At 38.6% G+C, this 27,180-nt stretch overlaps 1 protein-coding gene across 2 annotated transcripts in view; it reads right to left on the reverse strand.

Annotated features, from left to right (window-relative positions):
• LOC122800784 (collagen alpha-3(IV) chain-like) overlaps nt 1-27,180 on the reverse strand; it is a 1,680,215-nt gene that overhangs the window by 83,852 nt on the left and 1,569,183 nt on the right. For both annotated transcript variants that reach the window (XM_044070045.1, XM_044070046.1), the window contains exon 47: nt 12,797-12,895. In XM_044070045.1, the coding sequence (XP_043925980.1) occupies nt 12,797-12,895 (99 nt within the window). The remainder of the gene's footprint in view (nt 1-12,796; nt 12,896-27,180) is intronic.

The following is a 27,180-nucleotide window of genomic DNA, read 5'->3' on the forward strand; positions in this document are numbered from 1 at the left end:
AGTCAGTCAATTATGCAATTCATCTTTAAAATATAATTTAATTTCGCATTTTTTTCATCCACATTATCCACACGTTTTCTGCAAAAGTAACACTGGAGATAAGAAAATAGTCAAATACCTTTTAATATATGATGACATTATAACTTAAAATCTACAGAATGACTCTACGCAAGTTGAAAACTTAGAAATAGTATAAAACAAGCAGTAGGGGAGGATGTATTGTGACTTTTTATATATTAGTTGAAAAACTCAGAAACAGTATAAATAAAGAAGTTGTGGTGGATGTATTGTTACTGTGACAGAAGAACAGTTACTGAGTATTTGTTAGAGAATTTTCAACAACGAAAAATTTTAATTTCAAATATCAGAAGATTCTTTAAAGAACATATGTAATGTATTCGACATCTAGGAACATTATGTGGAACAAGGATTGCTGGCAGAGAAACAAATGTAAGATTTCAGTGTTCAGGATACTGTTTTATCAAGTTTTTACAGATTTCCAAAAGTTAATAACTTAATATCTAATCTGATAGGGTGTCCAATTATTTCTGGCATTAAAAGCCTTTTACAAATAAGGATAGCCATAAGTAATATGCTAAACTTTTTGTAAGAAATGTGAATTGATTTATAAAGTATGCTTTGACTGTCTACATAAAACTGAAAGCCTTTAAGGGCAAGAAGGTTGTATGTAGGTTACATGTGGTGTTGTAAACCTGCATGACGATATTAAACATTGAGATGGAATTGATGTGATTGGGCAGTAGTTTGGAGTTTCAAAGACAATATCTGAATTTATAGCTGACAAAAATGACTTTACCTAAGATGGTATTTTTTCAGATATATGGTATGGTTATGGGATTATACTTTATACACCATAATTTGATGATGGAGTAATGGAAAAATTACCAATATGATACTTATTTTCTCAGACCAAGGTGGCAGCTCTCAGACTATCATAGCAAGTCTGCAGAAGGGAAAAGGCTTTGCTAACCTCTGTTTTCTGATTTATTACAAATCTGTCACTGTGTTTCAAAGATGATGCACGGCTCAAAGGGCGTAAAATACAGCCATTATCTGTTTGATGTTTATATGCTTCTTTTTGTCTTGTGTTGACCAACTTCTCTGGATTTTGACCCCTTTTGAATAGGATCTCCAAGAAAAATTAGAGGCATCCATTGCCACTGTCTGCTGGGGGGAGGGGGGTTAGGATGAGAAAAGGGACCACAGGATTGATAATTACCTGGTTGATTCACCAAAAAAAGTCTTTCTTCACAAAATGCAAGAAAGAGATTAGAAAGGACAGAAGACAGTGCTGTGCTCAAATCAATTTCAGGTGCCACTGAATTTTTATCATGCAAAGTCTGGCAAGTGCAATAACTAGAATTGTCGATGTTATGAATTTTAAGGCTTTCTTGGGTAAGTACTAGGCTAACAGCCCTTTTGGGCCATTTTAAGCATAGCAAATTTCCCTTGGGGAGAATCAAACCCTATACTTCTTGTCTCCAAGGTAAACACCTTAATCATCATGCCAATCTCTAACTCAACCTTCAAGATCTCTCTTGCTGAGTTCATTTTAGGATTTGTCAGAGATTGGAAACAAGTTTTCAAAAGCTGATCTTACCTACAACTAGAAACATCATCATGATGGAGATGTCCAGAAGCCATCTGAGGAGCACCAAAGAAAGGTTGGTTCTAGGGCTAACTTTCCTAAAGTTCACAGTTAAGCTCAAGTGGAAAAGTAAGATTGGGCTATACTACTTTGAATCAGACTTACACTCACACAGTGTTCCAGTCCCAAGCATTTACTTTTTAATTTGGTAAAGTAATTTCGCTCCCTCCTTATTGACTACATTTGCTGGTTTATCTCTAGGATCCAATTAAAATTAGCCTAAAAATTGGTGTACAATTAAAAAAGAATAAAACAAATTAAAGTACAGCCAACAACACTGCTTACATACAATCATACAAACCAAACCAAAAGCCCAAGGTAACTCTCAGAGTCAGTGTTAGCCCCGCTCCACTCGCCCTCGCTGCTCTAGTCTTGCTCCACTCCCCTCCCTGCCCCCAAATTGCACCCGCCCCCACTAGTGCTAAATTTAAAGCAGACTTTGCCACTACCTTTCCACTCCCGTCCTGCTAAGTACCAATCAGCACCTCACACATCATTGACCAACCCTGCCCCCTTAACCCATTTCCTTCTCTCTCATTCTTCCACACCCTGTTAGCACAGTCAGCCATCAAATTTGGCTCGCCCCCTATCAAAATGCAAACAAGCAAAAAAACACTAATTACCCAAATGCCTATACTGTATCTATTTTACCATCTCACTGCCTATGAACAAACACTTGACCATGGTATTCACTACCCAAATGGTCAAACAGACACCCATGACTTCACACATAACACCATACACTTTACCTTCCCCTGCACACCACATATACCACCCTCCATAAAATTCCACCCCTGTACAGCCACAAAACATAATCCTAAAGAAAAAGACTATATAAAGCTTATAAACAAACTCCTAAAGCTCAGAATATCCTGTCACTATAACCTTATAACACATGGAGACATTCATCCCAACCCCAGCCCACCCACACCCAAGAACCTCCACTCCCCTAACACAACCCCCACAGTCAAGCTACCCATGAATATTCCCACTAGTTCCCTCTTAGCATTTCACCTAAATACTAGAAGTATTAACAATAAGATTCCCAACTTACACGCCATCCTAGCAACCCACTCCCCAGACATTATGTGTCTTACGGAAACCTGACTAAAACTCAGTACTACTGACAATGAGATACTACCTCCAGGATACAATATTCACCGGTTAGACCATGCTACAAGGAAAGGAGGTGGGATAGCAGTCCTTTACAAAAATACTCTAACCGTTAATAGAGACACGATTCAACCTCTCCAATTCAATAACGCGGAACTCCTCATACCCAAGCTACAGATTAACCAAAAGAAACACTTGAACATCGTCTGTGCATACATTCCACCAGGCAACAACCTAAATACCCTAGAAGATCTCCTTTACTGGTTGTCCACTACCTATCCCCAAGAAACTATAGTTCTTGGTGATTTTAACAGCGACTGGCACCCCTGCTTCTCCGACCACCCCCCCCCCCCACTCATATAAACTTATCTGGGTTTAAACAGACCATAACCTCTCCCACTAGGATAAACAAACCAACCAACAAGGAAAGTATTCTAGACTGGATCCTAGTTAATAACCAACCTTAACTGTACATAGCTGGTACTCTCCCTGATGACCTCAGTGACCATTGTCTAACCTATATCATAAAACATAAGGCGGGAAACCCTCACTAGCCCAAATATAAAACATTTAGAAACAGGAACAACCTTGATGCTGCTATATTCCAAAATGAACTAAAAGCAGTTGACTGGTCAAAACTAAAAAATCTAACATTAGAGGAGGCCATAGATCACTTTAACACTAAATTCCTAAGTATCCTTGATTCCCATGCTCCAGCACGTACAATAAAAACTAGATCAAATACAGTACCATGGCTCACAAAAGATACCAAAGCAAAAATCAAAACTAGAAACAGAGCCTGGGCCAGACTGGGGAACAACCAAAGCCCCACTTGACCATCTAAAATATCGTCAACTCAGGAATTATACAAAAAAATCTATTTTACTGGATAAAAAAAGCTTCTACCAAAATCTCCTACAAAAACACCACAACAACCCTCAAAAGTTCTGGGCAGGCTTAAATCAACTACTTTGTCCAGGTCACTCCACCACCCCAACCCCAGCTAACTACACCCATAGCTCCCCAGAGACAATAGCTAGCACCTTTAATAACTTTCACTGAAACAATCCAATCCCTAGCAAATCAACTAACCCCCTCTAACTTCATGCCTAATCTACCTATTAATCACCCGGAATTTGGCTTCCAACCAATATCCACTAGTTTTATCAAAACACTTCTAAAAAATCTAAAACCTATCACCCTCGCTGCTGACCTCCTCCCTGAAGAGTACCTGCAAATAGCTGCAGATGCCATTGCATATCCCATATCTATCCTCAACAACAGAACCCTATCCGAAAATGCTATCCCCTCCCTCTGGAAAATATCTCACGTCATCCCACTCCATAAAGGTGGTAGCTCCTCAGACATATCCAACTATAGACCCATTGCCATTCTTTACCCACTAGCCAAAATAATGGAGAAATGTGTACACAAGCAACTAATGCAATACCTTTCACAGAATAACTTACTATCCGACTCCCAGCATGGTTTCAGGCCACACCACAGCACCACCTCAGCCCTCCTTTCCTTTACTACTGCCATAAACCAAAATAGGTTCATAGGTTCATAGGTTGGTACTAGACTATCAGCCCTAGGGCCTATACAAGCCTAGCCATAACAATTCCCTGGCTATTTCTTCCCACATTATTTACTTTCCTGGACCCCTGTCTAGCAGGGCAACTGACGTGATCCCTGGGGTGAATTTCCTTTCTCCCATCCAATCGTCAAGGTTCCTCTTGAAGAGGTCCAAAGAGGCACTCTGCTTGACATGTATGGGCAATCTATTCCAGAGTCTGGGGAGTCTCTGCGTCAGGAACCTATCCCTCCAGCATGTTTTGTTTATTGTGATGACAAGGTTTAGATCCCTGGAGTGTGTAGCTCTGAGGGATAGGGATTTCTTTAAGTGTAGCATGTCCAACAGCTCTGGGTTTGACATGGCCTTGTATGTTAAGCAGAGATTGCCTCTGAGTAGATGATATGCGACAGAGTATAGCTGGAGTTTTTTAAGGCGGTCAGCATAGGGCATCTGCTTTAGGCCTGTGATTCTTTTAGTGAGATATTTCTGAGGCCTTTCCAGTTGTTGCAGATGTCTTGAGAGGTACATACCAAATGGGGCGTTGTATTCTATAATAGGTCTAATGAGGGATGAGTACAGTGGGACAATGACCTCCTTTTTTCTGGATGAAAAGCCCTTCGTGATGAGGTGTGCCACATAGAAGGATTTCCTGACTGTTGTGGTGATGTGGTTATCGAAGGTGAGACCCCTGTCCACCTGTGTCCCTAAGTCTCTTATCACACTTTCTGTGTTTAGTGTACTGCCACCTATATGGTAATTCATGGATACATGTTTTTTCCCAAAGGGGATAACAATACATTTCTTGGCATTGAGCTTGAGCCCATGGCTCTGGCACCAAGCATCTGTTTCTGTAAGGCCCTTTTGTAGAGTATTCACATCATTTGGGGATTCAATAATGGCTCCCAGTTTGCAGTCATCTGCAAACTTTGTTAGCCAGAGTCCCTTAGTGTTGACCTGTACTTCAGAGAAGTAGATGCCAAACAAGAGCGCCCCAGGACTGAACCCTGAGGTACTCCACTTGTCACTTGTCTGGAGCTGGATTTGGAGTCGGCTACTTTTACAGTGTGGGTTCTATCAGTAAGCCATTTAGCAACCCATTGGGTGACATAGGGATTAATGCCCAACTTAGTAAGTTTATCTATGATTCCAGAGTGGGGGATGGTGTCAAAGGCCTTGGCAAGGTCTAGATAGGCTGTGTGGACCACCTTACCCTTGTCCATGGCTCTGGAGACTGATTCAAAGAAGTCAATCAGGTTCAGGAGACAAGATCGGCCCTTCACAAACCCAAACTGGGTGGGGTCCAGTGTTTGAAGGTTGCCAATGTCTTTGTTTATAAGTTCCATGATAATACGCTCCATGGCCTTGCAGATAAGGCTTGTCAGACTGATGGGATGGTAGTTTCTGGGATCCAAAGTGGATCCCCCCTTGTGGATTGGGATAACTGTAGCTCTGCGCCACTCAGTGGGCACGAAACCTGAGGTGAGGCTATGATTAAACATGACACTTAGGTGAGGTGCCAGTTCATATTGTAGTTCATGTAGTACACAGCCCGGGATGTCATCTGGTCCCTTGGATGCTGTATTCTTGGCTTTAGAGAGTGCGTTTTGTACCTGTGTGGCTGTTATTACTGGAATTTGGCAATCTTCCGGTATTGAGATGGGCCATTTAGGGGGGGGGAGGGGGGTGAAGTTGGCACTGAATCGATCTGCCAGGATATTGGCAATATCCTTCAGATCAGTATATTTAATGCCATTCTGTTTTAGCTCAGAGCAGATCTGAGCATTGCCATTTAGATTCTTGACATAGTTATAGAATGCTTTGTGCTTGTCTTTGGAATCTTTGGCAATTTTATTTTCGTAACTAGCTTTGGAGGATTTTATGAGGCATCTCAGTTTCTTACTGAGGCTAGCAAGGGAGTTTTTTGCATCCTGGGATTTTACCCTTTTCTGCAAAAGTTTCTTCCTTTTGTTGTAAAGTTTGTTTATGGCAGGGGACCACCAGATTGGCTTCCTTTTTTTGGATGAGAGCATTTTGGTTCTGTTTGGGATGGTACGATTCATGCATGAGTAGATGTGCTCGTACAGTGCCTTAGTGTAGGATTCAGCAGTTGAACTTTCAGTTCCGTCTGCATGGGTGTCATGAAGTTTGTCACTTCTGACTTGAGTAGCATGAAGTTGGCTTTGGAGAAGTTTTTTATGGTGGTTTCTTTACTGGGGGGTGGGGGTGGGATGTGGATGTTAAGGGTGATTAGCTTATGGTCAGACCTGACTAACGAGGGGGTGACCATAGGTATGGAGCATTGATTTCCCATGTTGGTAATGACCAGGTCTAGGATATTGGAGCCCCTGGTGGGACCATGGATTAGTTGATCCAGGGCGTTGGAATTTATGAATTCCAAGAACCGTTGCGCAAAAGTGTTGGGACATGAGTAGTTTTCCCAGTTAATGGCAGGGTAGTTAAAATCACCCAGTATTAGGGTGTTTGGTTCTATCTTAATATTTTCCAGTATGTTTAGAAAGGTGTAGTGAGAATCTTGGGGTATGGTGGGGGATCTGTAGCAAGCTACAATTTGGATTGCAGTCTTACCTAGTGTTAGTTGCCTGGAATGACAAGAGGCTAACATTTGCCCTCTTTCTTGACCTGTCAAAAGCCTTTGACATGGTCAACCATGAACTTCTCATTCTTTCACTAAAATCTATTTCCCTCAACAAGCCTGCTATCCAGTGGGTTCCAGTCCTACCTGACTGGTAGACAGCCGGCGGTACTATGGCAGGGCAAACTCTCCAGCCAGTTACCTGTCACACTTGGTGTCCCTCAAGGGTCTATACTAGGTCTACTACTCTGCTCTATTTTTATCAACAACCTCCACACTGCTATCCCTAAAGCCACCTGCATCCAATATGCAGATGATTCCACTCTCATCTGCTCAGCCACCTCCCCATCTGACTTGAAAATCCTAACCCAAAATACATTTAACACTATCGAGAACTGGCTCACCAATCAACGCCTACTTCTGAACCCCAATAAAACTAAACTTCTACTCTTCTCTCCCACTAGTAGATCCACCACACTTTCATTCTCTGTCATGTCTAACAATGGTACCACTATTTCCCCAGATAATCACACCAAACTGCTAGGGGTTATCATAGACAATAATCTCAAATTTGACCTACAGGTCAACAAAACCATACAGACCATCAATAAAAAGCTTGGATCACTGTATAGAAACAAGACATTTTTAACCCCACTGGCTAGGACTGCAATCACCCAATCACACCTACTCTCTACTCTCTTATATGCCTCGCCTGTACTCTCAAACCTCAACAAATCCAAACTAGGTAAGCTGTCCCATAGCTACAATCATATTGCCAGATTTGCCACTGGCTCCACCTATAGAACCCACCACTGCCAGAACCTTAAACAACTAGAGTGGCTAGAACTGCCCAGCTTAATTCAATTCAATCAACTCTTAATAGCGCACAAAATTTTGTACCACCCTGAGGATACCCCCTCACTTAAAAATATTATTAAGCCATATAGCAATCTAAGATCCCTACAGTCAGCCGATAAACTACTGGTCCAAACCCACAAAGCTAATAACTCTGCTGGTGAATCCCTGTTTGCCAACTTCATTGGAAAAACCTGGAATTCGTTGCCAAACTATATAACCCTACAATCCTCCAAATGTCTCTTAAAAAAAACCTCAAACATTATCTCAAAGTGAATTGGCTATGCCCATGTACCAACCCTGATTAAGTTATAAACTAAAAGCATATTCTGCAATTGTCATAACTTGTAACTACATCACCAAGCTCTGCTTCCAATCTGATGTCCCTTACTTTTAATGGTGTGTCCATGACAATTGTGAGTCCCTACTAGGGAACACTACTAACCCATTGTATATAATCACTTTGTTTTTATAATTGTTGCTAACTTCTGTGTAATATATGTAAGTTTGTCTTTGTGGAGCTTTTCTCCCCGGGACTCCACTGAAAATGGACATGTATCCAGTCGGACTATCCCGGTAAACAAATGTAAAATAAAATAAAATAAAATAAATAATAAATAAGAGTGCTGTAAAGTGATGGACCTTTAAGGTTTCTTCTTTGGAAGTACCCTGAATCAAGCAGTCATCGATAAAGGGATATATATGAATGCCTTGGAACCTGCAGAAATGTATAACAGTAGCTAAACAATTTGTGAAAACCCTTGGGGACATGGATAAGCCAAATGGCAAAGAACTAAACAGAAAGTGTTATCTCAATGCACAGATTCTTAAGAACTGTCTGTGTTATGTGTGGATAAGAATATAGCTGTCCTTTAGGTCTAAATTAACTAGGACTGCTTGATGAAAAAGGAAGGAAAAATATTTAACTTCCTGAATTTGGAAGGAACATTTAAAAATGTATTTAGTTTGGACAGATTCAACATTGGTGTTCAAGTTCCCAGCTTCAATGGGAGAAGGAAAATCTGGAGTAGAAACCTTTCCCTATTTGGGTGGAACAGGTTCTATGATTTTCTGAATATACAGATATGAAACGATTGGCAGGATAAGATTTTGTTGATATGCTGAGGCTTGAGGGATCTCTGCAAGAATGGGAACACAGTCCCACTGAGGCTTGTATTAATTTTTATGTCCAAAATTCAAGAGTTTGAAGCTATGAGGTTGTAAAAGGGAAGATAAGGAAAAGAGAAAGTTTTCCTACAATTATTGGGTCGGGAAAGGCCAAGGTGGGACTTGGTTGAAGATGGAGGAAGTTTATACTTCTGTCAGGAAGGGATCATGTGGGTTCTTTAAAGTAATATTTTGGTTTGTTTTGCCATTTTCATTTTGGAAATATTTTATCTTTTTGTCTAGAGGTCATTTGGGATTCATGAACAATGGTCCTGCCTTTGTAGGATAACTCTTCTGAAACACAAGAACAGGAGACAAAACCAGCACCCGAACCTCTTGCATTGTCTTGCTCCTTTATCCTGTAATGTCTTGAAAATCTCTGCAAATGAATTTCCTAAATAACTGTCTTTATCCAGTGGAACATCCAGTTATTTTGCTTTCACAGCTGGGAGAGACTGAAGCTTCAGCCAAGCATATCATCTAAGAATTGAACCAATGGCAGCTGCTCTAAAAGAAGCATTTGCAAGATTCTGATTAAAGTTTGTTTGTAATGGAAATTGTGAGTTTCTAGTACTTTATAAAATATGTCTGGCTTCTTAGGTGCAGAGTGCTGGGACTCTGGAGCCAAAGAAGCTGTCATAAATTAATCCTTAAGGGCTTTTAAAACTGGTAGGATGGAAAAAGGTTTGGGTACCTCCATGTTCAAGAGATCATAATACCTTTTTTTGCATATCTGTTATGTTGGCCCTCCCATTTGAAATTCTTCATCATGCTATAATAGTAATCCCAAAGGTAAATCCTACATGAGTGGAACCATAAGATAGTGTGTCATCTGCCTCTGATTCAGAGTTCAAAGGTGAAATAGATGCCAAAAAGGAGGGGGCCAGTACTGGTGGCCTCACCTACTGAATGCTGACCTCCTGTGTCCTATCAGTGAGGCAGCTGGCTATCCAGTGGATGATATAAGGGTTTATATCTAAATTAACGAGCTTGTCTATAAAGACTGAATAGGGTATTGTATCAAAAGCCTTGGTCAAGACAAGGTAAGCTGTGTTCATAGTCTTGCCTTCATCCAGTGCTTTGGTGACACTCTCAAAAAAGTACACCAAAACCATCCAGGTAGTCAGTTTCAAAAGAGTAACACCTGAAAGTTAAAAGTGTACATATGGTGCAGAGTCATAACCACCAGCAGCCAACAAGTGGTAGAAATAAGATATCAAGCAAGACAGTATGTTTCCAACTTGTTCACATGGGGGGAGGGGCATGTCATGAAAGGCTAAGTACAAACAGACTAAAACTTTGTAGATTATGTATTAAGTAACACCAAGCAGTGTAGGCTCTTGAAGAACAGGTGTAACATGATTGTAATGTAATGTAGCAATTAGTAACTCTACAGTGTTGTTTTGCACAAGCTGCAGTCAGTTGAGCTTATACACCTTAGTAGATGGAGCTACAATGCTCCAGGCATGAAGAAAATAGGGCACAGACATGAACAGCAAAAGCTTCAGGTAGTAGCAATAAATGTTTCAGAATCAGGAAGTATTCCATAGGTGAAAACACGATGACTTTATTACAGAAAACAATTCATTTCATCAAGAATGACCCCCAGACTGAGTACCTTAGATACAAAGTTACCAGCATAGATGATACAAGCCAAAGATTAGGATTCATTGAAGGTGACAATAAACAACCTTGGCAACGGTTTTGGTTTACGTGAGTTTGAGCCAGAAGTAAGACACCCTCCTAAGAATGCATCTCGGTCTTCTGCAAGGACTCCAAGAGCTGATAGAGAAAACTGAGAGAAAGGTAAAACTGCATATCGTCAGCACAGTGGTGATAATGCAGTTCTGTCCTCTTAATGAAACCAGCAAGGAGCAGCAGACAGAAACAGAAGAGTACAGGATCTCAAACTGAATATTGTAGAACAACATAATTCAGAGGGTGAGATGAGGAGGAGGAGTTAACAACTAAAACAACCCTCAGTAAATGATTAGAGATGTAGGCAGCAAACCACTCCAGTACAATTTCTGTGATAGCAAATTAGCCATCTAAATGATATAATCTCAATAGGAGATATGCAACAAGTTCTTTCTTAGGAAGACAGACTTGTGGGATTGCAACCATAATACCCACATGGTATCACATACTTGGCAGCTCTAAAGTAAGTTTTAACATCTGACTTACCCTTAATGAACAAGTTAATGCAGTGAAATTTAATTAACAACACAGGTGTTTTAATAGAACAACACTTCTCTTCTATCTGAGTTTTTAATTAGAAGTTATGTTCATCAGGAATTTAAAATGTGGAACAGTAAGGTAAAAACTGTTTGTTTTAAAGAACTAAGCATTATTAATATGGCTTATTTGAGATGCAAGTATTATGTATACAACTAAAAATGGACTACTTTATGTCTGGGCATATCTGGCTCACTTGGTGCTGTACCAATGACTTTACGTAACAGCAGACTAAGGGGAATGGATTTGGATTCTAACTATACTATTGCTTGAGAAGCACAATGAGCTGGGCATGCAGATGTGTGGTTGAGGATAAGGAGTGATTGTTTCAATCCATTTTTAGAATTGAGTGTGATAATTAAATATACAGTGATGGAACTCTGAAGTGCAACAACCTAGTTATGTGAACAAGAACTGACTAGATCAGTTCATTACCACTTCTGCACGGATGACACAAGTAAACATTTTTAAACATAAGTTTCTTGACATGTAATGCTGAAATTGGGCTGATTCACAACAGTATTGGACTGTTATGTTACATTTGTTATAAGAGATTCATTAAGGAATCAAAATGTACTTATGAACTTTGTTATGCTTAAACAATGTTCTTGTGGAAAAACATTTTGAACAACTGCCTGTACAAGCTAACAATAACTCATGTTTGTTGAAGGTGGTTTAGAAAATATTAACAATGAGAAGGGGTGGGAATCTCTTTCTAAATTTGAATATTGCTGCTGGAAATCTTGTTGATAAAGCAGGCGAATGTATGGTAATCAGTAAGAAATCTATGTTACAAAGAAATTCAGATATCAAGTGTAACAATTGTATATACTTGTTGGTGCTAAAGTTCCATGATGATGTTAAGTGAACAAGAAAGAAGTGAGTAAAGTTAATTACCATTTTAATAGAAGTGAACAAGTAGAAATGAATATTAAAACTAAGCTTCTCCTTATGCAACAATGGGAGAGTTTCACAATGGTATTGTACTATTGTTTTAGAGTATGTGCACTGAAGTGATACAACGAGAATTCTTAAAGTAATATAAACAAAGAGAAAAGAGATCTGCCAACACTGAAAAAAACAAATAATGAGCTTTGCTGTGTATAAGTAAAGGCCCTGGTTTATACAAGCTCATAACAAGTCATGATTTTGGAATTGTTTCAGAAAAAAGAATAATCCAAATACGCAAAGTATCCCTGTGATGCTCTGTACCATTCAAATGTTGCCCAAGGTGAGCATTGTACCTCACGACTTAAACATTAATCATACAACAGAAGGATCAAATGTTTAGTGACTCATGGCATAAAGGGTGCAGGGTGTTTGTTCAAAACATGTTTAAGCATTTATGTCACAGTGATAAAACAAACAAATTAATAATATAGCTGCCTGGGTAAGCATAGTTTGCTAAAAATTACCTAGATCTGAAAACAGGCAATAGACAACAACCCTCTCTGTAAAAAACAAAAAAAACCCCATAAACCTGGATAGATAAATAGCTAGCTAGATAGAGAGACAAGCAGACAGATAGGTAGATAGGCAGATAGGTAAGTAGATAGATAAACCTACTATTAAAGTGTTTGTTTTTTACCTTTAGGGCCTCGATGTCCCTTGTCTCCTTTTGGCCCAGCTGGTCCTGGTTTACCTGGAGCCCCATAACAGCCAGGATTACCTTTGGCACCCTTTGGTCCTAGTTTACAAGGAATTAAAATCATTTAAAATTAAGTAAATGCAAAGCAAACAGAGATGATTCTCATTCACAGTGAAGACCTATGCACATAACATTACATTATACAGTTTAATTGATAATCAGACACAGGTCTCATCGTAAATGCCAAGTCTTAAAATGCTGTCACTATAAAAAAAAAGTATCAAGGAAAGAAAATGAAAATGACAATCTGAGGGTGAAAGGCAGCCATATTGGAAATGAACTATGCTACTATTTTTCTGCTTTTATGGTGTCTGCACTCTACTTACAACAGCGTACCTTGAATTTGACTTGCAGTTTCCATGAAGTTAACAGCTGTACAGAGACAATAACCAAACACAAACCAGTAGGCAAAAGACAGATAATGGCGAGAAAGTTATTATAATATATAAAGGCTACTATGAGAGAGTTATGAATGGTACGCTGTCTGACTTGAACATTTTTAAGCATATTAGTGGTGATAAAGGTTAATGCAACTATGGAGTCATGTAATAGCCTCTTGCTGGATTGTCACTGAGGCACTACTTACTGTTAGAGGAATTGTAATTGTACTGCAAGGTTTTGAAGATGCCTTATATCTAACATCCATATAATCCTATTACAGCCATGTAAGAGACTTACTGTTGCAGGAATGCTATTTACTACTGAAGGCGTTTATATCACGTTATCGAAAGATGAAAATAACGAATGCTATTTCATTGGCCCCAAAACATCTAAACATGAAAATATCGAACATTCAGAACAGCAAATTTTTTCCCATGGAAAAAATTTGCTGCTCTGAAACACATACACACAACACAAGCACATCAAACAAACAGCAACCACACACATACATTTAAATTCTTACATGTAATGCTACACTAAACTAAATATACACTACTATCTACCCACTTACCTTAACCCAAACCCTAACCCTAAGGTCCATCACTATCGCACACTCACCTAACCCGCGCCCTAACCCTAACTCACTTAAACCATCCTTAACCCTAAAGTCTGTCACTATCACACACACGCCTATCCCGCGCCCTAACCCTAACTCACTTAACCCGCCCCTAACCCTAACGTACAAACAATCGCACACTTACCTGAACCCAACCTGTAACTTTCCACCACAATGTTAAGAATAGCGAAGCCACAGAAACGGCCAACCGAATTCTTTCCCGAGGAAAGAATTCGCTGTTCTGCACCTTTGTTATTCTTAGCATTCGCTAAACAGTGTTCGATATCAGAACATTCGAAGTTTTAATACTTCCATGTTCTGATATAGACCCTACTGAAGCTGCATCAGTGTTTATTAATTTAATTTTAAAACCCTTGGTGACAAAGACCCTGGGCTATATAAAACTATTGGCTAAGGAATTATAGGATGAAAGAAAGTAATGTGTTTATGACACTTGATGTCAATCTCCTCTATGCCAGCACTGAACAGAATGAGGGTATAGCAGGTGTGCAATTATTGATGCAAAACTACTCAAGTTTGCGTACTAGGCTGTGTCACATTTTTGTGCAATAATATATTTTATTATAATGGCTGTTTATACTTCCAACTGAAAGGCAAAGCTGTGGATATACATATGCCTGCAGGATTGTAATATTCACAAAAACATTTACTACTGTTCCGAACATCCTGAAATTAGGAAAAAAAAGATTATTTCAATAATAGGTCAGACTACAATAATACTTTCATAGTGCATTTTGCTACATGTGGTTGCAAAAAGTTTTATGTCTGTAAGCTCAGCGTATGTTCTGTGAGCAAAAATGGGAACATACTACAAGTATTCAGAAATTAGATGGTCAAAATATCCTAGGCTTACATTGTAAGCAGTTTATAGATCAGGAATGTTTGCACTTCCAAGTAATAGAGAGACTGCTGAATTTTAAAATGGGGAGGAAATGTTAGAGATTAATTATTAGAAATGGCAATGAGATGGCAGTTATGTTTAAATGCTTTGAATGGGCTGGGGCTCAATGACAATGTTTGTATTACGTTGAGCTTACATTTAAACGTAGGCTGGACTTTAGTTGAAAGAGGTAAATATGTACATATATCTGTATTTTAATGCTGTATATACTCTTCCAAAAATGTTTTTGTCTCTTCATTATTTTACCTATTTATTTTTATTTAACATTGAATTTACTAACCAGAGTAGAACACTGATCCTACTGAACCTATTTCAATTATATCCCTGGGTAAACAGTATAGATACATGATATTTTATACAAAGTGAAAGACAAAATGCAATATATACATGTATTATATACAAAGTGAATATCAGAGTTGGGTTTAATGTATAAATACAATAGATACATGTTATTACATACAGAGTTACTAACAAAACACAATATATGCTTGCATTACAAGCAGAGTGGATATCTAAGTAGGCATGTTGAAAGAATCACAGTAAAAAGTACAGACTAAAAGCAAGCTATGTTGATAGAATTAAAGCAGGACAAGTTTAAGTTATATGCCCATTTCCTGCATAAAGAAGCACCATTTGTAATCTTCCTTCATGCTGTTTAGGATCATATCTTTGCATTCTACTAGTAGTGTGTACTAAAAACATTTATTCCATTTTTTTAAATTAACTTAAAAATACCACTGGAACTCCCACCCATTGTAAAGCTTACTGAAAATATAACATCAGTGGTAAAAATGAGTAACAGCAATCAAGAACCACTCAAAGGACTGACTACAAAAGTATGCTCAATATATTAATATGCTCACAATAGCCTATAAGAGTGTTTCATCCAGTGCTTAACTCAGCCTATTTTGTAAGGTGCATACTACTAAAGCACTCCAACCCCCTACATTATTACATCCCACCCTGCAAGATATTTTATTAAAATCATCCCCAGTATGGTCAATGTGCACTTCCCCAGTATAATTCGTACAATATTAGCACATATGACAGACAGAACAATGTTTTCTCTCTGCTTAATTTATCTCACAATCTCTTGTAAATATATGCTTTCATTCCATCTCTTTTTGATTTTAAATGCTAATACATAATAAGTAACATCCAGCATATGCATAGAGCAATTTTGAACCCTTTTATTTCTGTATGTAAACACAGCTTCAAGGGCTGCTCAGTGTTCTTCTCCTTGTGTACATTAATCTGCAGATTACTAATAGTTTTTGTAGCTGCAAGTTTACCAACTGTGGATTTCAGACCACTCTGTTTTGCCCTTGCTATACTTGGGCTCCACTCTGCTCTGCTACCCTACCTCCTATTCCCACACACCCCACTATATCTGCTTTCATATTTATCTAGCCCAAACCACAACATCCTTTAGAAAGCCATATCCAGTAAAACCTTACCCCCATAAAAGCAATATACACTCCTACCTTCCTATCTCCTCATAAATCTCCAAAGCTTTCACCTCTATCCACATTCTTATAATCCATACTATTTATTTATTTATTTATTTATTTATTTGCATTTGTTGACCGTCCACGGGGTTATAGCAACCCATTTTCACTGGAGGCCCAAGGAGAAAAGCTACACGAGAAGTTACATTAATAACAAGAGAGGTTACATATTTAGAGAAGTATTCAGTATAAAAACATCATAATAACCCATAGGCTTTCATGCATAACATTCATTGCAAAAGATATAGAGGTTACATAATATATAGGTAATCAGTATTTACACATTAAGCAATCCTGGCAAAGATAGTACATATTAGGCAGTAGTATATCTTTTGAATATTCTATCAAAATATTTTAAACATTCACAGTATAGATAGTGCAGAGGTTAATTGTTTACTTTGAAATTTCAATTTTAAGAAGTGTTTGAAAGAAGGAATCTTTTCTGTAACATGAGTATACCAGAGATAGTAATAGAGAACTGGACATAGTTCAGTAGGATAAAGAAATAATCAGATATCATTGTGAGAGGGTATAGGATTCAAGAATTGGGGGGGGGGGGGCTTAGATAGGAGCATGAGAAGAGCATTCCCATTTGGAGGACAGGTGTGAGAGCAGGTGGGTCTTGAAGTTATTGTGGTTAGACATGTTGCATAGTGGAGAGGGTAGAGAGTTCCGCAGTTTAGTTATGGTGCAGGATAGTAGTAGATGGCCAGGGAGATGAGAGGGTTCGTGCACTTGTAGGAGATTTTGGTTCTCAGATATTAGGGAGCAGCAGGGTATATAGGGTATTATGGATGTGGTGAGAGAAGAACATTCTGCTGGTTTGAAGATGAGCTTATAGGGAAGTGGTAAGTTGAAGACATCTGAGGTAGTTGGGGAGTTCTAGCCATCTGATGGTATGTAGAGAGTGGCAGTGATGAGTTTTTTTGTGTTGGTTACAAATTTGCAAATTTTGTGGTAGCAAGATTCAAGTTTGGAATGTAGGTCTAGTTGGAGATTGGTGAATAGGGGAGTGCCATACATGATAGAGGGAAGGAGGAAGGTAGATACAAGCATTTGTCAGATGGAGGGGCTGAGGTAATGGTTTTGTCTGTGGAGCAGACCAATTTTTTTATGGGTTTTCTTATTTGCTGAGTATATCTGGAAGTCATACTTTAGGTTTTCATCAATGATGATGCCTAGCAGTTTGGTACTGGGAACTATTTCTAGAGGGGTTTTATTTTGTCTTATAGTGGAGAATAAGTTTCTGTCAAAAGTGGAGTTTCTAGTCAGGGTAAAAATCATTAGTTTTGTTTTGCTAGCGGTTAGGACTAGGTGATTGGATTGCATCCAGGATTCTGTTTTGGAGAAGGCAAGATGAGTTTTTAGTAGCAGTTCAGAGGGGCAGGAGGCACAGCAGATGATGGTGGGGTCATCTGCATACTGGATAATAGCGGCTTCAGGGATGGAGAGGTGGAAGTTGTTGATGAATATGTTAAAGAGGAGAGGGGCTACTACTGATCTTTGGGGAATGCCGATGGGTGTAGGTAGAAAAGGATAGGTTGATTCTTTCTATTGGACAGTTTGTTGGCGATTGGATAGGTAGCTGGTGAACCAGGCTAGGGTGGTGGGAGAGAGATGTAAGAATAAGAGCTGGGATAGGAGTAAGGAGTGGGAGATGGTGTCAAATGCTTTTGAGAGATCTAAAAACAGTGATGATACATCTTTGCCATTGTCGCATGCTAGACTGATGGTCTAAAGAAAGGAAAGAAGGGCAGTCATGGTACTGGGACGAAAGCCGAGATGAGTAGGGGATAGGAGTTTGCTCAGGGTTAGGTATTGCATGAATTGTGAATGGATAGTTTTTTTCTGAGTAATTTAGAAAGAGGGGAAAGTATGGCTATGGGTCTGAAATTGGTTGTGTCTATGTTTTTACCACCTTTGTGAAGTGGGATGATGTATCCCACTTCAAGAACTTTCTTCTACCAACTCTAGACATACACTAAATCCTCTCCTTTTACTCCTTACCAACTATAGCCTATCCTCACAAATTTACTTCATAGCTAATATATACACTATTAGAATGATCCTACAATTACTACTTTCTCATTCAAAAATGCCTAATTCAAATGTACCCAACATAACTTTCCTAATTGCTCTGCTTACATCACAAATTTCCAAACCCAGATTTAGCCACATTACTCTCCCACTAACTTGCACTTTCACAAACCACTCGCCACTTCTCATTTCTCTTATCTGTCTGCTCAGCTATACAAACACTCACTTCTAAACATACATAACTTGAAACACATAAAAAGAAATAAGTCATTGAGCCTTCCTTAACTAAACAAAACCCAGGTTTTTACTATTACTTATATCAAAACAAAACCACCAAGCTATTCCTAACTGGTGATGTACACTCAAATCCAGGGTGCTAACTTCCATCTCAAAAATCCCTACACCTCCCTCCTCAAATCTAACAACAGGACGCAACCTCCAATCATTGAACATAAACTTTAAAAGTATCTGTAACAAAAGCCATGACCTCAGTGCATGACTATCATTTTACTGCCCTGACACAGTTGTTGAAACAGAAACCTGGCTAAAGTCAGAAATACTTGACAATGCAGTTGTGTCCCCAGGTTTTAATATGATTAGACTAGACACATTACAAAATTGAGGAGGCAGAATAGCAGTTATTTTCAAAACACGTTAGAACTAACCCCATATCCCCATAAATGTCCACAATTTTGTAATGCAGAGGTTCTAGTCACCCATCTAAAACTCTATAATAGCAAAACCACCTCCCTATTAGGCTTTTACATTCCCTCTGGAAACAATTTAGCCACACTAGAAGAAGTTCTGCACTGGCTATACAGTAATATTAACAAATAAACTCTAATCTTAGGTGATCTAAACATTGAATGGAAACAAAAAAGCCTAACTTCACCAGACATGAATCTATTTGTTTTTTCCCAGTTAATGAATGATACCATGAGAATACACAAAAACCCAAGGAGGGAAACAATACTAGACTGGATCATCACAAATAAACCTAGTAACTTTAGTGCTAGTGGAACCATACCTGACACTATCAGCAACCACCTACCCACTTATGTAAGCAGACAATGGCTTAGCATTCATCAGCAAGTAACCTACAAACAAGTCCATAACCACAGAAATTTCAGCCCAGAATTTTCTACCTTAAAGGAATCAAGAATCAAGAAATCTCTATCTTAAAGGAACGTAACCAGAACTCCCTAAAACACTACCACTAGATAAGTCAGTCACTTATTTCAACCAAAGTTCTTGAATACACTTAACAATCTGTCCCAACTGAGAGTAAAAGGAGTTAGATCAATACCTGCACCTTGGCTAACAAAGTGCACCAAACTACTCTTAATAAAAAAGGTATCTTGTATGGAAAACATGGAAAAACAAAACCCAGTCATCCTTACAGGACTATAGATATCTAGAATATCAAAATGTGTGTGTGTGTGTGTGTGTGTGTGTGTGTGTGTGTGTGTGTGTGTGTGTGTGTGTGTGTGTGTGTGTGTGTGTGTGTGGAGGTCCTCTCTGATAAGTTCTGTTTGAGCAGAGGAAACAGACAGGGGTGTCATCTTTCCCCTTTGTTATTTTTGTTATATTTAGAACTATTGGCAAAGAAAATAAGGGACCTTGAAATAGGATATAATTGGTATGGTAATACAGAAAAGTTGGCTTTCTTTGCTAAGGCAGATGCTATTGTTTTACACCTGATAAAACCAGAAAAGGACATTTCAGTCTTGTGGAACATTCTGGGACAGTTTTGTGTCTTTTCAGGATACAAAATTAATGAGGATAAGACAAAGGCAATAGCTGTAAACTAGGTACCCGCACATGAATTGGTTCAGCAATACCTATATTTATAGGGACATAATAACATGAAATAGGAGTATGTTTTAAAAAGGATTATGTTATGGCAGCTAAGGATATGTGAGAAGAGACTAAACAGAAGATAATAGAAAAACTAAGATATTGGAAGCCCTGACTTATGGATATGGATAGTAAGATACAAGTAGTGGACAAGTTTTTACTCTCTTTAGTTTTATACACAGGTCAGACACATTTTTACCTACCAGAGGAGATGTTGAAAAAGAGTTGAAGGATCTTATCTGGGAGGAGAAGAGGGCAATGGTCAAGGGGATAATTTGATCCTTCTAATAGAACAAGATGGTTTGGGATTACTTGATTTGAAGGGGTATTTTAGAACTACACAGTTAAGGCTCTTAAACATAGCACAAACAGAAAGCTATAATTCAAAGTGGAAAGGGATGATAAGGAAATGGGGGAAGCTTAAGAATCAGAGAGACTGGGATTTTGGATGCAGACCCTTAATAAGAATAACAATAATAATACAGAATATTATATTCATAAAGTAGCAGATAGCATTCTAACAACTAAGCCAGCACGGGAATGGAGAAAGGAGACTCTGCCGACAGGGATGACTACAATTAAGGGTACAGAGAATAGACAAGAGGGGTGTGGAATTTACTGCAGAAAATTGGCAAAGGAATCAAGGTACTGGCAGCAAATAATTATAGAGGGGAAGGTAATAGAATGGAAATAGGACAAGAATTAATTTGAACTGCAAGCTGTAGATTGCCTCCCCTATCAAGGAGTGATATCAGAATTTAAACAAAGATAAATAAATAGGGGGGATCCAGAGTGAAAGACCAGCACTGGTAGAGTTTTTAGTGGAGTCTAGAACAGAAGCTGCTATTAAAAAATGGATAATTGATAGGGCATAAAAATATTGCTTGATAACTGTAGGAATCAATCAGAGAAGATTAGAAAGGATTGGGGAGACAGGTATACCTCTCAACCATGCCAAATTGCTCGGTTTTTACTGAGTTTTGGGGTTCAAATGAAGGGGTGCCACGATTCCTGAGTGACACCCCTTCAGTTCCGATTTTTTTCTTTTGTTTTTAATTTTTCGCAGCTTAGAGCTGACTTCATTGCGTACGTGATGACATCAGCTCCCTCAGGGTTACCAGCCTGTGCGATGATGTCAGTTCACTCTACCAGCCTGTCGGAATTGAGCTCAAGGAGCTCACGCATTTCTGGCCTGTCTGAAATGCGAGCGGGAACCTGGAATGGCAACAAACAGTTGCTGGTGTTGGAGCAACTTCTACTTCATGTTCTGGCTGCTCTTGTATCATTATCGGACTGGTAAGGTTGCTGGATTATACTGCATCATTCGTCGGCATTGGAATGAAGAAATTGTTTGGATGTGATTATACTGTGAAGTAAGGATTAAGAAAATAACTTTCAGAGAAGTGTGTGTGTTTTGGGAGGGGGGCATCTATCGTCTTTATGTAAAAATGACCATATAATAATATAAACTGGAGCATGAAGGATACGTGTTGAAGCCTGCAAACAAAACACACAATTACTGTATTCACATACTTGTAGTGCACAGGAAGATTGTAATATAATGATATAAAGGATTCTAAGAAAGTATTTACATGACATTGAATTGTGTAGAGTATATGTCAGATACATTATCTGATAAAGACATTGACTACTTTTGCTGTAGTATCAGTACACATTGTGTTTGGGAATGTTACTGCACCTTCCTATTTAAATGTGAGCGTAGCATACCAAGGTAAATTCAAAGTAATAATGGCAATCGCTTGCTTTCATAAACAAGGAATAAATAAGCTCCTTACGTTTTGCTTAGTATGTTTAATGTTTGCTGAGAATACCTGCACTGCTTGATAGTTAGTTATTACCTACCCACAGCTCTCTTAGGCCCGCTGGGAATGCACTTTTTCACAAGCAGATATATTTTTAGTTTTAATTTGCAAGGTTGTCATGGAATTTGTCAGACTTCTTATCTTCTGTGGGAAACTTCTGCTAAAGTACCATACTGCTTAAGTAACAAATGCAGTTAAGAGATCTATTTTATTAGTTTCTTCTACAACAATGCATATCATTGATAGAATGTTTTGCTGCTTCAGATGTTAATGGCATCTAATCTTTTAGTTCTGTGCTAATTTTTTTCAGTCAAATTTCTGTGATGTTAATGGTGTATGGTATTGAAAGAAATGCACTTCATTCGAAAAATCTAACCCAGCTGTTATCAAAGTAAATTCCAGCTTATTAGCAACAAAGAACTTCTATCCTTTGTGCTTCCCTGTTTGCCAGTGCTTCCTGAATTAAACTAATGTTTCCTGTCCTTTATATTCATGACCACATCTGGGAAGCTTGCTCACAGCCCCACAGTTTAATACTCTAGCATAGTTGCAATAATATTACATAAGGCTTTGGTAATTGCTTTCCGGATTGACAAACTGCCCTTAAGTAGTTTAGTCCTATATAGCAAAATCAGTAGTTATTAATTTCCTTAAATGATTATATAGCCACCTGGTAGTGTGAACTTGGCTGTAGATGACTGTTACTGTTAAACCATGTTGTTGATTGTGGATGGATGGATTATATAAAGACATGTTGCTACACTGTTTTTTGTTGTTTCCTCCATTGTAACTCTAGTGTTAAAGAAATCTATATTATTGTACAGCTGATTACAAGTGATGTTTTTAGCTGTTGTGTGGTTTCCCTGCAAATCATAATATTTTTATCTACCTAATTCTGTTTTTTTTTCTGTTCTGTTAATGCTACAGTTCATTATGACAGCATAACAACTTGCACTTTCAAAAATAATGGCCTGGACATTTCTGAATATATCTGATTGCAGTTTTCATTACTTAAGGATGGTTTTACCTCTGTGAATAATAATTCACATACGTTTGTCTATAAAGACACAAGTGTATAGTAATATGCTTTACAGATATATATGTAAAGCTGTATACATTCTTAGCCTTAGCTTTGTTTTTTCCTTCATTGCCATTTTGAGTTTGCTTTTCACTATATGCTGTACTTGTGTATTAGAAGGGTTGTGAAAGGTCCTCTGATAGTGCTATTACAAGTCTCATGATAATGTGCAAAGTAATGCAAGCCAATACATGAAGCTCACCTGAAATTTAACTGGCCTTTCATGTTAAAATGCATTGTGTGTCATTAGTTGAAGAATGCTAACAGTCAAGTGTTTGCATTTGGTGCACTGGCCAAAAGCATTTTCTTTGGATGTGGTGTGAATGGGTTTCAATGCTGTTTCAATGACAAGTTTTAATGCCAGCTATTTTCATTGTGAGACAGTATTGCTTTTACTAGATGTCTAGTAGTGTTTTTGCATTGTTGTGCAGTCAGTGCTGTAAAAATAAAATCCAAATAATCATTGTAGAAGTAAAGCAGTATGCATACGTTAGTGTTTATGGAAATTGGGGCGAAATAGTCAGGTAATGGGACATTGGAATGGCTGCAGGGGGACTCTGGTGCCATATTTTGGTTGCCCGTTCTTCAGTTATGTTTGAAAGTTGGTATCCCACAATTCCAATGGAGTGGGTGGGGTTACATAATTATGTATGTAAATTAGATGTTAATCAGTGTACAGATTTGTACCTATTTTTCATGGGCCTTGTCCAGATTTTTGATGTTTCCAGGTTGAGAGGTATGGAGACAGGTAGGATAAACAATTCACAAAGAAACAATGGGAGGATGTATGTATGGCTCCCAAATATGCAACAAAGTCTAGAAGCTTTAGGATCTTTGCTTGGAAGTGTTTGCACAGATATTTTTTTACCTCAAGCAGACTACAACAAATTTTTCTTTAGGTGATTGCAAATGTTGGAGGCATGATAGGGAAGAAATAGGTAACTGGGAACATATTTTTGAGAGTATAATGAGCTGGCAGAATTTAAAAATTCCCTGCAGACTACTCTGTGAGAAATACTGGGTGAGCAACCTGAAGTAACTAAGGAAATTATTTTTTTGAGCTGTGATACAGAATTGGACTTGCCTAAACATTATAAGGCCTTGCTGACTATAATTATGGTGGCTGCCAAAAACAAAGTAATTACTAGAAAATTGAAATCAATGTCTAAACCAAGTGTACTAGGAGTAGTGAATATAGTAACAGAGATAAAAGAACTGAACATGGGAACTTTAGAAAAGGGTTTTGGACCAAAGAGTGAAAAAGCATGGTCTGCCCTTTGAAGCATAGTGTGGGGTGTTTGGAGGAGAGGACCTGAGTGGTTAATATTTATAAGGTTGTATGTTGGTGCATCTCTGAATAATCTGATGGCTAGTGGTATGGGGGTTTCACTGTTGATAAGTTTAAACATCTGAGAGGCAAGTAAAAAGACAGCACATGGTTTCACAAGTAGCCAATTAGCTGTCTAAATGGTTTTGCAGTGCTGGTCATTTCTTGGGGGATGCCCTGAAAAGGAGAGAGGGACTCCTATTGCCAGGTCTACCCCTGCTAAACTGCTTTTATAATCCATTTGTCTCACATGATCTAGTGCCACAAAGGAAGATGAAGATTCAGAGAGAGGGAATGCGATGGGGGGGGGGGGGGGTTGAAGAGTCAAGTAGTCATTCTGACTTGGTGAACTGTCTTTGATTTTGAGAGGCTTTCCCTTTCTTTTTTGATCCTCCAATGGAATTTTTACTTGCTTTAAAAAAGGAAGAGTTGAAAGATTTGAGTTACACCTTGAATCAACGTTCCCTTCTCATCAACTTCTCAAGCACCTCAGCTGCAGAAGAGCCAAACAGAACTTCTTTGTTCAACGGAGAATCTAAAATTTCATTGTTAACATCTTCAGGAAGATTTTGAGAATTAAGCCAAGCAGATGGTCTCATGACTGACCCAGAAGCAGCAGCTTCCTAGGTAGTATTGGCATTGTAAGAACACCTTGAAACATGAAAAATGGCTTTCAAATATCTTTTCACCTTAGAAAGGGGAAGGTTAACCCATAACATCTGCATGTTCTCAAAAACAGAAGTAAACACTTTAACAGATGATATTCTGAATGTTAAAGTAGCAGAATAATACATTTCCTTTCCAAATCTGTCAAAAGTTTTCTGTCCTTTTCAGACAGAACGGGATTAGCCATAGTGATTTGTTAAGCAGAAGCAGTTTAGATAGGGAAATCACTGCAGAGTGTGCTTTAGGGTTTGGAAAATAAATATTCATGAGTCTGAGATACCATGTATAACCTGTCAGAGTTCCTAAGGACAGGTGGTTGGTTTTCAGGCAAATTGCAGTGGTGAAAAAAAAAACATTTTCTAAAGCAAGCAAAACTGGAGGAAGAGCTAAAGACTTACATATATCCAACTGTAACAATGAAAAACTCTTTCATCTTTGATAAGGTCTCAGAAAAGTCTTCAAGAGGGAAATCTAAAGCAACACTTGCATCAGAGTCTGAATCTTCAGGTTGAGAAGACATTCCTGAAGCACAACTCTCTCTCTTTCCAATACCTGCTCTTCTGACATTATTCAAAGTCAGAAAGAAAGGGAACTTTTTTTTTCCTGCATGAAGAAATTAGTTCTTTAGCAAATTCCACCAAACTTTCCCTGACCACAGAGATATAAACAAGAAAAAGAAGGAAATGTTTGTTTTCTTTATGTTCACTTTTCTTGGGGAACTATCTGGAAAATAGTCACTCAGAGTAGACATACCTATCTCAGAAAATTAAGTTTAGTTGATGGTGACCCCAACATGGGACATATCTGCCCAGCCATGAAAGAGAGCTAGCTAACCAACTCTGGGTTTTTGACACTCTAACTGCTTTGTTATATGAAGTTCCTCTTCTGCACCTGATGGAGCACATGGAGGGAGCTCTTAGCTTTAAAAGCTAGTTGGTTGCAGGAGGGCTGGACCCAAACAGCTTAGGCTATTGCAACAGTGACCTACTGTTGAACATCATATGATTTGTAATAGAATTTTATATAATCATGGAGTAAGTGGAATGGAATATTTTTAACTGCCTGATGAAAAACTGTGTTCAAAAATTTGTACATATTAAACACAAGTGTCTTTTGGAAGAGTGAGCAGAGCTGTGAACTACATTTTTTTGTTTCATTGTACAGAGACAGAATGCAACAAGACTTTAAGGGGTAGCCAGGAATGTGATGGGGAATTGATTTGAATAGTGTTTTGTTATCAATATGTCAACAAGGCAAACATCAAGTGACAGTGAAACTACATGACTGACTCCTTTGTTTTTCATACAACTAACCTGGCTTCCATGGTGATTTCTCAGGCAAATTCAAGCAAGCAAAATGACATTTCATTTTTTTCAAATGTGGTTTATCATACATAGGTTCATAGGTTCATACTAGGCTATCTGCCCTAGGGCATTTATAAGCCTAGCCCAGAGTTTTTTGGCTTACCCTTTAGATTGAAGGATATTATGCCCATTATTTTGCTGTTCCTCTGTCAAGCAGTGACACTGATGTAATCCCTGGGGTATACCTGCGGTCTCCCATCCATTGGTCAAGATTTCTCTTGAACAAGGCCAGCGAGGTGCTTCACCTCACATGTACCGGGATTTTGTTCCACAGCATAGGGAGCCTCTGGGTGATGAATCTGTCCCTCCAGCACGTCCTATTTATGGCCATGTCAAGGTTTAAGTCTCGTGCTCTTGTGGATCTGCTGGACTTAGATTTTTTGAGGTGAAGCATGTTCATTAATTCCGGGTTGGACATGGCCTTGTAAGTCAGGCACAGGCCATCTCTGAGCAGGCGATAAGCGACTGAGTAGAGCTGGAGCTTCTTCAGTCGGGCAGCATAGGACATATTTTTGAGACCCTTTATCCTTTTGGTGAGGAACTTTTGGGGCCTTTCCAATTGCTGCAGGTGTCGGGTCAGATACATTCCAAATGGGGCGTTATACTCAATCATCGGTCTGATGAGTGATGAGTACAGGGGGATGATGATTTCCCTTGACCCAGATGTGAAACCCTTCATGATCAGGTGGGCAATGTAGAAGGTCTTTCTAACTACTTTGGCTACGTGGGTGTCAAATGAAAGGTT

Source organism: Protopterus annectens, chromosome 4.part1 (assembly GCF_019279795.1).
Source record: "Protopterus annectens isolate FY-2018-M chromosome 4.part1, PAN1.0, whole genome shotgun sequence".
NCBI lineage: Eukaryota > Metazoa > Chordata > Ceratodontiformes > Protopteridae > Protopterus > Protopterus annectens.